Source organism: Lepidochelys olivacea, assembly GCF_965140295.1.
Source record: "Lepidochelys olivacea isolate rLepOli2 genome assembly, chromosome: 15".
Lineage (NCBI taxonomy): Eukaryota > Metazoa > Chordata > Testudines > Cheloniidae > Lepidochelys > Lepidochelys olivacea.
This window is the reverse complement of record NC_140425.1, coordinates 31,124,891-31,138,290: the sequence shown is the minus strand read 5'-3', so window position 1 is coordinate 31,138,290 and position 13,400 is coordinate 31,124,891. Positions and strand designations below refer to the sequence as shown.

The window sequence follows — 13,400 nt, the reverse complement described above, 5'->3', positions numbered from 1 at the left end:
GCAGGGCAGAGCTCCACCCTCATTACTGCCATTGAGCTGCCTTGCCTGAAATTAGGGAAGGAAATGGAGTGACAGGGCCTCCCAGGACTCCTGAAAGGGGTGATCACTGCCACTGGTCACCATGGAAATTTTTCGTTCCTCTGACCCCAGAGAAAGGGAGAGGCGACTAGTGGGTAGAAGCAGAGGAATGGGAGTCAGGACTCTTGCGTTCTCTTCCTGGTTCGGCCATAGGCTTCCTGCAAGACCCTGGGTGTGTCATTTACCTTCCATGCCTCAGTTTCCCCTTCTGTAAATGGGAATAACTCTTCCCTGCCTCACACGGGGGCTGTGTTTACAAAGTGTTCTGGGATCCCAGCTGGAACAGGGAATGCCCTGTAGCGGCATCCCAAGCGTTAGTAGCTGAAGGAGCTCTCACACCACTGGGGTCTTTGTGCCTGGCTGTCCCCTGGCAATAGGCTGACAGCCCTGCAGATGGTTTACTCCATCTCCATCCCTCCTATTCATAGCTGTGCCTGGAGCTGGAATAACTCTCCTATGCAGCAGTGACTTCTTTACCTCAGGGAAGCAGCTGGGAGTATTTACTTAGCCATGGACCTCCACTGTGCGGAGCAGACCCCTCCTCCTAACACATCCGCTTCCCATGAAAGAGCCAGGACCCCTCAGCTTCTAGGGCAATGGTTCTCAACCTATTTACCATTGTGGGCTGCATATATGTGGCTCTCCATGTGTTATGTGGGCTGCATCCACACTGCATGGCCCTGATGATGTCACATGGGCCACAGCTGTGTACTGATTGGGCTGCAAGCAGCCCATGGCCTGAGAAACGCTGTTCTAGAGTTTGTGCAGCCTGGAAAGCTACACTCATCTGCATATTCAAATCCATCCTGTTTAACCTCTAGACACCTACAGATATAGTAAAATCTGCCCTAAGCAACCACACAAAGCAACCAAACAAGACAATTGCCTAGTAAGAGTGAGTCCTTATGTAACAGTCAAAGAAAATTGTCCTGGAAATCTTGGGGAGATTTCCAAGTGGCTTCTAACAACAGGAAGTTGCCTATAGGAAAGGGATCAACCCTTAGGGCTGGTGACACATATTTATGGCATTTGTATATTTCTGTGGGTTTATCCTATCCAAAAGGTCATGTGAACAGCCACCAGTAGTAATGTGAGCTGGGCAAACAGCAGAAGCATATTGTGTTTACAGAAGGCCATGCTACAAGCTAATCCCTTGTGTAGCCGGTTTCTAGCAGTCCTGGCGTGAACTCTGGATTACAGCAGATGGGACAATCTTACCTTAGAGTGGCTGTACTGCTATCTATGTTTCCCATGTAATACTTTAAAGAAGGGAAGCTCTGTTGCAGTGAGGCTCATTCCCCAGTGTAATAATACCCCAAAAGGCCTCCACATCTCTTTCTAGAAACTGGTGAGATAGAATCACCAGTTCTCCACGCAGATTTGAAATGGTGCGGAAAAGTGCCTCTTTGACTTCTAGAGCATGTTTCAGCTAAGGATCTCAATGCTTTAAAAATGTCAGTTAATTAGCTAACCCTTGTGAGATAGGTTAGCATTAGCACTCCCATTTTATAAATGGGGAAACCCCAAGGCACAGAGATTTGCACCTGAGATCAGACAGTGAGTCAGTAGCAGTGTGGGAATAGAACCCAGGAGCTCTGACTCCTGGTCCCCTGCTCTAAGTGACAGACACACTCTTTGTCAATCCTCCTCTAGCTGGAGAAACCCATAATTTCATCCCCTGCCTCAAAGACAGGTTTCTTTGAGATTGTGTCTCTGTGTAGATACCCATAATGTTGAAGAATGAGGGAAGCATACAGTGCATGGGCAGGATGGTTACAGACCAAATTTTTGGTGAGTATTCCAGGAGCTGTCAGTAGCTTTTTAAAAATAAGTACAGAGGAAACAGAAATGTGGACTGTTCTCCTAAGTAATGAAACTTAACATATGTATATGGACTTCTGGGCCAAGGATTTCACTCTGAGTGGGTGGATGAATTTTTTTTTCTCAACGCAAGGGGCTGATCATTTATTTATTGGCTAATGTACAAAGAAGCCATCTCGCAAAAGTATCTGGGATGCTGTGCACAAACTAAAATGAAATCAAGATTGGCTTGGGGCCCGGAGGAATCCACCTCCAAACAATGTGAACAAAGGAAAGGATCCAAGAAAGGACAGAGGTGATTAAAAGAAAAGGTGCAAGGGGGTCAGAGGCAGCTGGCAGGAACAGAAAGGCCTTGCACTTCGCAAGGAAGGAGGCATGCAGCCATGTGTATATGCTCAGTCAGAGGGAATGACAGAGAGAGAGTCGAACCTCCAAGCTTCTATGTCTTGATCCCCGTGCACCATTGATGCTGTTGACGATCAGGTGCTGTTGTTCCTTGTGGGCCCTGGCGCAGCACTGATGGGGCCAGCCGTGCCTGACAAATGTTCCTGTCTACCAAGAGCCTCCATGTGGAGTGACACAGAGGTCCCTGCTGTCTGCCCTTCTCTCCAGCATCCACATGAGACAGCTAGTGGGTACTCCGCGATCTAGAGCATGCTGACAACACAGCTCTATGCACCTCCTCCGTTGTTATACCAATAAAATAAAAACCAGCAGGATCTTATTAAAGGGGAAAAGGCAAAATGCCACATTTATTGTGAATACAGAAAGAATCATAGTAAGCAGTTAGTTATAGCTATAAAATTCCATTCAATTTCATATTTATTCACACATTCATTCATACACACACAGGTTCTACAAGGTTGTTATCATAGTTACCAGCCTTAGAGTTGCTCATGCCAAGCCACTGGCCAGGTGGCCTGGACATGAGGAGGGAGCAGGGCCTTGTCAGATGCTCATCGGATGCTCCTGGAAGTTGGTTTGCAGAATCAGACCCCAAAGTTCTCACTTTCTAGAGTCCATTTTTATAGGAATTTCTTCCTATGCCAGTCTATGGGAATTGCTTCATCATACTGTTGCTGAATCAATCAGCAGATACCACATTCCTGACAGCTCTGTGCTGCCAGATGTTATCTTGTTCTTTGGTTCTCCCATCCTTGAGGCTGTTGGGTGGATTCCAGTCTGCCCTCTGGGGGTCCTCTGGTTATTTCCACTTGACGCCTTCTTCAGCCGATGGACACTGGATTCTTAGGCTGGCACCTCCCTGAACATTCAGTTATTATCCACACCAAGCATCCATCCACATACATCCTCTATCTCTATTTTAATCACAATTGTTAATAAAGCGAGATGAATACAACAAAAGGGCGGGGAGTCTCTGGGTGCTGTTTCTGTTGTTACAGAGTATTGCTTTGAGTCTCTCTCTGTGTGAGTAGTTGTTGTTACAAAGAATTGCTTTGAGAACAGACTCTGTCTTAGAATGTACTAACACAATTAGCAGCTTGCACGTTTCACACATGGAGGGAGAGAAACAGTACCAAAAACCAAGAGACCTCTTAATTAGTAATACCCTGGAATTTAAACTATGGGGAATCAAACTCATTTGTGATTTTAATACAGAACTTCTTTAATATGATCCAACACCGTGAGTGCACCCCTGCCATCACCCAGGAGCACCAGTTGGCATATGGATGGATGACAAACATTTGGTACAGGTTTGATCCAGGGAAGTCAGAACTGATGATGGAGGCAGGGAAACACTAGGAGGAACTGAGGACACTCTCCAGCTCCCAATCATCCAGGCAGGACAGAGCCTTGGGGCCATGCTTAGGGTCCTCACTGCGCCTGGACGCATAGCCCACACCAGTGCTGAGGGGTGTTCTCCACCAGCTGCAGCTGCCCGAAGGCAGGGAAGCACCTAGCTGCTGCCTTTGCTCATTGCTTAGGTATCTTAGATATGACATCAGACACACTGATCAGGGCCCTGCGACAAGAAGGCCTGATTTGTATGAACCCCTAAGCTTCAGATGCCTTGGAGAGATCTAGGGGGAGAGGCAGTTGCTCAAGAGCCTAAATTATTAAGGGCTTTCTATACAATCAGTAAAGCCTATTATACTAATTACCCTATTACTTGTCTGCCTCTTGCTTTTGGCACTGCTGACCCCTCACACTTTCTCCTGTCTGGCAATTAGACTTTTTCCTTGCATGGTGCCATGCCTTTGATGCTGTCAAAATGCTTTACAGACAAGATCTGTAAAGGCCCTAGACAAATTAGAGGATTGGGCCAAAAGAAATCTGATAAGGTTCAACAAGGACAAGTGCAGAGTCCTGCACTTAGGACGGAAGAATCCCATGCACTGCTACAGACTAGGGGTCAAATGGCTAGGCAGCAGTTCTGCAGAAAAGGACCTAGTGGACGAGAAGCTGGATATGAGTCAACAGTGTGCCCTTGTTGCCAAGAAGGCCAATGGCATTTTGGGATGTATATGTAGGGGCATTGCCAGCAGATCGAGGGACGTGATCGTTCCCCTCTATTCGACATTGGTGAGGCCTCATCTGGAGTTCTGTGTCCAGTTTTGGGCCCCACACTACAAGAAGGATGTGGAAAAATTGGAAAGAGTCCAGCGGAGGGCAACAAAAATTATTAGGGGACTGGAACACATGACTTATGAGGAGAGGCTGAGGGAACTGGGATTGTTTAGTCTGCGGAAGAGAAGAATGAGGGGGGATTTGATAGCTGCTTTCAACTACCTGAAAGGGGGTTCCAGAGAGGATGGATCTAGACTGTTCTCAGTGGTAGCAGATGACAGAATGAGGAGTAATGGTCTCAAGTTGCAGTGGGGGAGGTTTAGGTTGGATATTAGGAAAAACTTTTTCACTAGGAGGGTGGTGAAACACTGGAATGCGTTACCTAGGGAGGTGGTGGAATCTCCTTCCTTAGATATTTTTAAGGTCAGGCTTGACAAAGCCCTGTCTGGGATTATTTAGTTGGGGATTGGTCCTGCTTTGAGCAGGGGGTTGGACTAGATGACCTCCTGAGGTCCCTTCCAACCCTGATATTCTATGATTCTATGATCTAACTTGAACAGCAGCTGCACCCGTGGGGGGGGGGGGGTGCGTGTCAGAATTATTACCCCCATTTCACAGATAGGGAGGCAGAGGCTCAGGGAGATGGAATGATCTGCCCCAGGTCACACGGTGAGTCAATAGCAGGGCTGGAAACAGAGACACCCCCTCCAAACTGCTAGACTGCACCCTCCTCCTGCCAGGTTGGGTCTTCAGTCAGGAAGGACTGCGCTGTGTAAAAGAAACCAGCATATGACAGTACTTGGCTAATGGCAGCTCCTGCTGCCACCACTTCTGCTCTGAGAACATGGGAAGCTTCTCCTTGACCGGATTATGTAGCTGTTTAAATATTTCATGCAACATCTTTGTAGCAATGCTCTGTTTGATCAGTTACCTCTGACTGCCCACCTAGCGCTCCAGAGGCAGCTGTGACTCAGGTCTCATTAGGAAAAGGCTAATAGTGACACATGTGAAAGGGAATAATTTTCATGCCTGTCTAACATGGTCAGATGCTTTAAAATACCTTCTGTACACTCGGTCTGTACGGATTGCAGGGTGCAAAATTTGCACACAAGAGTCCATCTCCTACAAAGCAGGGCAGTTCAGGGTCTGCTTGTTTCACTTTTATAAGCATCTGTGATTATTACTGCAGATCTGTATAACTATGACTATTAGTGACAGGTTTCAGAGTAACAGCCGTGTTAGTCTGTATTCGCAAAAAGAAAAGGAGGACTTGTGGCACCTTAGAGACTAACCAATTTATTAGAGCATAAGCTTTCGTGAGCTACAGCTCACTTCCTCAGATGCATATCGTGGAAACTGCAGCAGGCTTTATATATACACAGAGAATATGAAACAATACCTATTCCCACCCCACTGTCCTGCTGGTAATAGCTTATCTAAAGTGATTTCCAGCACAAATCCAGGTTTTCTCACCCTCCACCCCCCCACACAAATTCACTCTCCTGCTGGTGATAGCCCATCCAAAGTGACAACTCTTTACACAATGTGCATGACAATCAAGCTGGGCTATTTCCTGCATAAATCCAGGTTCTCACATCCCCCCCACCCCCATACACACACAAACTCACTCTCCTGCTGGTAATAGCTCATCCAAACTGACCACTCTTCAAGTTAAAATCCAAGTTAAACCAGAACATCTGGGGGGGGGGGGGGTAGGAAAAAACAAGAGGAAACAGGCTACCTTGCATAATGACTTAGCCACTCCAAGTCTCTATTTAAGCCTAAATTAATAGTATCCAATTTGCAAATGAATTCCAATTCAGCAGTTTCTCGCTGGAGTCTGGATTTGTAGTTTTTTTGTTTTAAGATAGCGACCTTCATGTCTGTGATTGCGTGACCAGAGAGATTGAAGTGTTCTCCGACTGGTTTATGAATGTTATAATTCTTGACATCTGATTTGTGTCCATTTATTCTTTTACGTAGAGACTGTCCAGTTTGACCAATGTACATGGCAGAGGGGCATTGCTGGCACATATCACATTGGTGGATGTGCAGGTGAACGAGCCTCTGATAGTGTGGCTGATGTTATTAGGCCCTGTGATGGTGTCCCCTGAATAGATATGTGGGCACAGTTGGCAACGGGCTTTGTTGCAAGGATAAGTTCCTGGGTTAGTGGTTCTGTTGTGTGGTATGTGGTTGTTGGTGAGTATTTGCTTCAGGTTGCGGGGCTGTCTGTAGGCAAGGACTGGCCTGTCTCCCAAGATTTGTGAGAGTGTTGGGTCATCCTTTAGGATAGGTTGTAGATCCTTAATAATGCGTTGGAGGGGTTTTAGTTGGGGGCTGAAGGTGACGGCTAGTGGCGTTCTGTTATTTTCTTTGTTAGGCCTGTCCTGTAGTAGGTAACTTCTGGGAACTCTTCTGGCTCTATCAATCTGTTTCTTTACTTCTGCAGGTGGGTATTGTAGTTGTAAGAAAGCTTGACAGAGATCTTGTAGGTGTTTGTCTCTGTCTGAGGGGTTGGAGCAAATGCGGTTGTATCGCAGAGCTTTGCTGTAGACGATGGATCGTGTGGTGTGGTCAGGGTGAAAGCTGGAGGCATGCAGGTAGGAATAGCGGTCAGTAGGTTTCCGGTATAGGGTGGTGTTTATGTGACCATTGTTTATTAGCACTGTAGTGTCCAGGAAGTGGATCTCTTGTGTGGACTGGACCAGGCTGAGGTTGGTGGTGGGATGGAAATTGTTGAAATCATGGTGGAATTCCTCAAGGGCTTCTTTTCCATGGGTCCAGATGATGAAGATGTCATCAATATAGCGCAAGTAGAGTAGGGGCTTTAGGGGACGAGAGCTGAGGAAGCGTTGTTCTAAATCAGCCATAAAAATGTTGGCATACTGTGGGGCCATGCGGGTACCCATAGCAGTGCCGCTGATCTGAAGGTATACATTGTCCCCAAATGTGAAGTAGTTATGGGTAAGGACAAAGTCACAAAGTTCAGCCACCAGGTTAGCCGTGACATTATCGGGGATAGTGTTCTTGACGGCTTGTAGTCCATCTTTGTGTGGAATGTTGGTGTAGAGGGCTTCTACATCCATAGTGGCCAGGATGGTGTTATCAGGAAGATCACCGATGGATTGTAGTTTCCTCAGGAAGTCAGTGGTGTCTCGAAGGTAGCTGGGAGTGCTGGTAGCGTAGGGCCTGAGGAGGGAGTCTACATAGCCAGACAATCCTGCTGTCAGGGTGCCAATGCCTGAGATGATGGGGCGCCCAGGATTTCCAGGTTTATGGATCTTGGGTAGTAGATAGAATATCCCAGGTCGGGGTTCCAGGGGTGTGTCTGTGCGGATTTGATCTTGTGCTTTTTCAGGAAGTTTCTTGAGCAAATGCTGTAGTTGCTTTTGGTAACTCTCAGTGGGATCAGAGGGTAATGGCTTGTAGAAACTCGTGTTGGAGAGCTGCCGAGCAGCCTCTTGTTCATATTCCGACCTATTCATGACGACAACAGCACCTCCTTTGTCAGCCTTTTTGATTATGATGTCAGAGTTGTTTCTGAGGCTGTGGATGGCATTGCGTTCCGCATGGCTGAGGTTATGGGGCAAGTGATGCTGCTTTTCCACAATTTCAGCCCGTGCACGTCGGCGGAAGCACTCTATGTAGAAGTCCAGTCTGCTGTTTCGACCTTCAGGAGGAGTCCACCTAGAATCCCTCTTTCTGTAGTGTTGGTTGGGAGACCTCTGTGGATTAGTATGCTGTTCAGAGGTATTTTGGAAATATTCCTTGAGTCGGAGACGTCGAAAATAGGATTCTAGGTCACCACAGAACTGTATCATGTTCGTGGGGGTGGAGGGGCAGAAGGAGAGGCCCCGAGATAGAACAGCTGCTTCTGCTGGGCTGAGAGTATAGTTGGATAGATTAACAATATTGCTAGGTGGGTTGAGGGAACCATTGCTGTGGCCCCTTGTAGCATGTAGTAGTTTAGAAAGTTTAGTGTCCTTTTTCTTTTGTAGAGAAGCAAAATGTGCGTTGTAAATGGCTTGTCTAGTTTTAGTAAAATCCAGCCACGAGGAAGTTTGTGTGGAAGGTTGGTTTTTTATGAGAGTATCCATTTTTGAGAGCTCATTCTTAATCTTTCCCTGTTTGCTGTAGAGGATGTTGATCAGGTGATTCCGCAGTTTCTTTGAGAGCGTGTGGCATAAGCTGTCAGCATAGTCTGTGTGGTATGTAGATTGTAATGGATTTTTTACCTTCAGTCCTTTTGGTACGATGTCCATCTGTTTGCATTTGGAAAGGAAGATGATGTCTGTCTGTATCTGTACAAGTTTTTTCATGCAGTTGATAGATTTCCACTCCATACGGCTAAATGCAGTGCCTTGCATAATGACAGGTTTCAGAGTAACAGCCGTGTTAGTCTGTATTCGCAAAAAGAAAAGGAGGACTTGTGGCACCTTAGAGACTAACCAATTTATTAGAGCATAAGCTTTCGTGAGCTACAGCTCACTTCCTCAGATGCATATCGTGGAAACTGCAGCAGGCTTTATATATACACAGAGAATATGAAACAATACCTATTCCCACCCATTTTTATGGCTGATTTAGAACAACGCTTCCTCAGCTCTCGTCCCCTAAAGCCCCTACTCTACTTGCGCTATATTGATGACATCTTCATCATCTGGACCCATGGAAAAGAAGCCCTTGAGGAATTCCACCATGATTTCAACAATTTCCATCCCACCACCAACCTCAGCCTGGTCCAGTCCACACAAGAGATCCACTTCCTGGACACTACAGTGCTAATAAACAATGGTCACATAAACACCACCCTATACCGGAAACCTACTGACCGCTATTCCTACCTGCATGCCTCCAGCTTTCACCCTGACCACACCACACGATCCATCGTCTACAGCCAAGCTCTGCGATACAACCGCATTTGCTCCAACCCCTCAGACAGAGACAAACACCTACAAGATCTCTGTCAAGCTTTCTTACAACTACAATACCCACCTGCGGAAGTAAAGAAACAGATTGATAGAGCCAGAAGAGTTCCCAGAAGTTACCTACTACAGGACAGGCCTAACAAAGAAAATAACAGAACGCCACTAGCCGTCACCTTCAGCCCCCAACTAAAACCCCTCCAACGCATTATTAAGGATCTACAACCTATCCTAAAGGATGACCCAACACTCTCACAAATCTTGGGAGACAGGCCAGTCCTTGCCTACAGACAGCCCCGCAACCTGAAGCAAATACTCACCAACAACCACATACCACACAACAGAACCACTAACCCAGGAACTTATCCTTGCAACAAAGCCCGTTGCCAACTGTGCCCACATATCTATTCAGGGGACACCATCACAGGGCCTAATAACATCAGCCACACTATCAGAGGCTCGTTCACCTGCACATCCACCAATGTGATATATGCCATCATGTGCCAGCAATGCCCCTCTGCCATGTACATTGGTCAAACTGGACAGTCTCTACGTAAAAGAATAAATGGACACAAATCAGATGTCAAGAATTATAACATTCATAAACCAGTCGGAGAACACTTCAATCTCTCTGGTCACGCAATCACAGACATGAAGGTCGCTATCTTAAAACAAAAAAACTACAAATCCAGACTCCAGCGAGAAAATGCTGAATTGGAATTCATTTGCAAATTGGATACTATTAATTTAGGCTTAAATAGAGACTTGGAGTGGCTAAGTCATTATGCAAGGTAGCCTGTTTCCTCTTGTTTTTTCCTACCCCCCCCCCCAGATGTTCTGGTTTAACTTGGATTTTAACTTGAAGAGTGGTCAGTTTGGATGAGCTATTACCAGCAGGAGAGTGAGTTTGTGTGTGTATGGGGGTGGGGGGGATGTGAGAACCTGGATTTATGCAGGAAATAGCCCAGCTTGATTGTCATGCACATTGTGTAAAGAGTTGTCACTTTGGATGGGCTATCACCAGCAGGAGAGTGAATTTGTGTGGGGGGGTGGAGGGTGAGAAAACCTGGATTTGTGCTGGAAATCACTTTAGATAAGCTATTACCAGCAGGACAGTGGGGTGGGAATAGGTATTGTTTCATATTCTCTGTGTATATATAAAGCCTGCTGCAGTTTCCACGATATGCATCTGAGGAAGTGAGCTGTAGCTCACGAAAGCTTATGCTCTAATAAATTGGTTAGTCTCTAAGGTGCCACAAGTCCTCCTTTTCTTTTTATGACTATTAGCTGTAGGCAGACTGAGCTCTTACAAATTCATCCACTAATAATATAAATAATAACAACAAATAAAAACACCTCTCTCTTGTACAGTGCTTTTCATCCATAGCTCTCAAAGCACTCTACAAAGGAGGTCAGTAGCATTATCCCCATTTTACAGATAGGGAAATTGAGGCACAAAGAGTGGAAGTGACTTTCCCACGGTCGCTCAGCACAACAGCGACAGAGTTGGGAACTAAACACAGGTCTCCTAAGTCCCAGACCAGCACCCTATCCATTAGGACACACTGCCTCCCCATTAGTCTACACTGTTTAGTGAAAACAATGAGGAGTCCTTCCTTGTTGTTTTTGCTGTACAGACTAACATGGCTACCACTCTGAAACTGTTTAGTGAGTGGCTGATGCGAACGTACTTCAGCCTACAGGCTCCATTTGCCAGGGTTGTTATAATTCACTATCCATGCTATGTGCTGGTCGCCTGAGTCACATGGTATGGTTTGTGCTCCATTATTGGATGACTCCATGAAATGTTTCAAGATGGCGGTCAGGTGTTTCCAGAAAGGCACGTTCCCATGAGCATCTGTGACGCTTTCTCATTCCACAAACAAATTGCTCATGCAAATATTCACAGGAAATGAGTAAAAGGGGCCGTGAATACTGTCCAGATACATTCACAGGGCTTACCTGAATGAATGTTTGTGGGTGCTTTGGCACAGTATTTATCCAGCTCTAGCTAGCACCAGGAAGGTTTTCTTCCTGAAAAGGGCCCTCATTTGGAATTAGTGGCTCAAATTCAATCCTGGTTTAACAAAATCCCCTGAATCATAGGGAGTTGCATCTGTATCTATGGGCTCAATCCTGCAGTTCTTACTCAGGCCAAGCTCCTACCGAGGTCAGTGGGTGGGAGTATTGCCTGAATAAGTCCCATGTGTCGATCTTAAGTTGTGCCACTCCATGTTTGCCCTGTCCTTTCCTGAGAGAGAGGCCCCAGCCTCACCCTTTATGCTTATTCTAGAAATTGATTCACTCTTAAAAATAAATAAAACGCATATTGGTCCCACAGGCCTGTAGAACTGACCTGGTCTGGTGCAGGACAGAAACCGTAACGAGTTACTGCGAGGGACAGAGTGAGAGTCTGGAACTAAAGCCAATGTAAAGGCAGAAAAACAAAGGGAGCGTCTCCAATGTTTACAGTATGCAGCACTGATTGTCAGGAGTGGTGAGGGCTACTCTCAAGAGAGCATAGCTAATATCCTTCCATCTGGACAGGAATTTGGTCCAGCTTAGTGGATTCTGAGAGTGAGGGCTTGTTTGCCAGTCCCTTTATTCTAGAAGGAAGGTCTCTCTGCAGGACACTCCCTGGAGGCCTGGGGCACACACAAAGAGGAGCCCCTTTGCCTTGTCTTTGCTGAGAGTCAGGGGAGCCAGCCCTCCTTTGTTCAGTGCTTCCACACAGTTAAGGGGAGTAGAACTGTTCAAACACTATTAGAGAGGACACATCAGTGAGGTACGTGTCTCCAAGACAGACAGATGTAATAGGCTCCCAGAGGGACTGCGAAACACTCTTTGGTCTAGTGTGATTTTAATAAATGCCCCTGGCCATAATTACTCCAGATGACAATCCTGAGTATTCACATTAGCAACAATGTAGAAGGAGAGATCTAATAAGCCACGCTCCCCTATTCCCCAAGTATCATTATTCTCCTCACTGACATGGAGCATCTTTATAAGACGAGACAGATTATGCCCATAAAATTGTAATTGACTTTTATCTCCTTAAAATTCCTTGGCTCTTTCATTTGTGAACTAACAAGCCTTCAGTGCCTTTGTTCTATACAAACGGAATCACAAGTATCCTCCCCCTCCCTTTCTGCCCCATTTGCTTCTACAATAAACCACAAGAGTGAACCCCTTGTTTGCACCCGTGCAATGGCACTGAAGGAGGTCAATAGAATGGGTAGGATTTGCTCCATTACTTGGGAGATTCTAATAATTCCCTTTGTTTTCACAGTCATGGTTGCATCCGATGAAGTGAGCTGTAGCTCACGAAAGCTTATGCTCAGATAAATTTGTTAGTCTCTAAGGTGCCACAAGTCCTCCTTTTCTTTTTGCGACGTTTCTGACAAGGAGCAGAGATGTAAAATGACCCACATTTCATTCACTGAAGAAATCCCCTGTAATTTATTTTGCAAACAACACCGTTAAAGAAATCAGTATTGCACTTGTCAATGAAAAGGATTCTAAGCAGTACCTGTTTTCTAGCACAGCCTCCAAGGGACAGACAGAAGGTTGCCAAGTGCCCGTCAGCTGAGCTGGATCCTCCCTCACCAGGTGTCACACAGGTCAACAGAACATGAGAAAACGGTTTTGATTTGCACTGAGAACAGTGCACCTGATGCTCCTCTCCTGTGCTCCAGTCACCCTCAGTGGGGATTAACGCCAGTGCAGTCCAGGCAGTCACCCCAGTGACCAAACCAGACCCAACTCTGCTGCCAAGAGGCCCCCTCCTGTGCAGATATCCCCGCAGCCCTGCCAAGCTTCCTTTGCAGCTTCCCCCGCCCACACATACACCCCTGCCAGAACGCACTGCTCACCTGCTGCTGCCCCCCCTCCACCCCCAGCCTGCCCCCACCTCCCCTGCTGCCCCCTCCCCACCCTCAGCCTGAACCCCAGCCCCCCGCTGCCCCCACCCCTGCCTGCACCCCAGCCCGGTGCTGCCCCTTTCTACGTCCAGCCCCCCACCCTGCCCCCCACCTCCCCTGCTGC

At 46.7% G+C, this 13,400-nt stretch overlaps 1 protein-coding gene across 1 annotated transcript; it reads right to left on the bottom strand.

Annotated features, from left to right (window-relative positions):
* Positions 1–4,087: 4,087 nt before the first annotated feature.
* On the bottom strand, positions 4,088–13,191 carry LOC311531471 (uncharacterized protein; the record flags this gene model as incomplete). Its single annotated transcript, XM_084648854.1, has 3 exons — positions 12,886–13,191; positions 7,673–8,693; positions 4,088–4,161 (listed from the first exon to the last, which is right to left on the bottom strand). Exons 2-3 carry the CDS (start codon positions 8,691–8,693, stop codon positions 4,088–4,090), a joined length of 1,095 nt encoding a protein of 364 aa, XP_084504980.1. The 5' UTR covers positions 12,886–13,191.
* Positions 13,192–13,400: the final 209 nt, after the last annotated feature.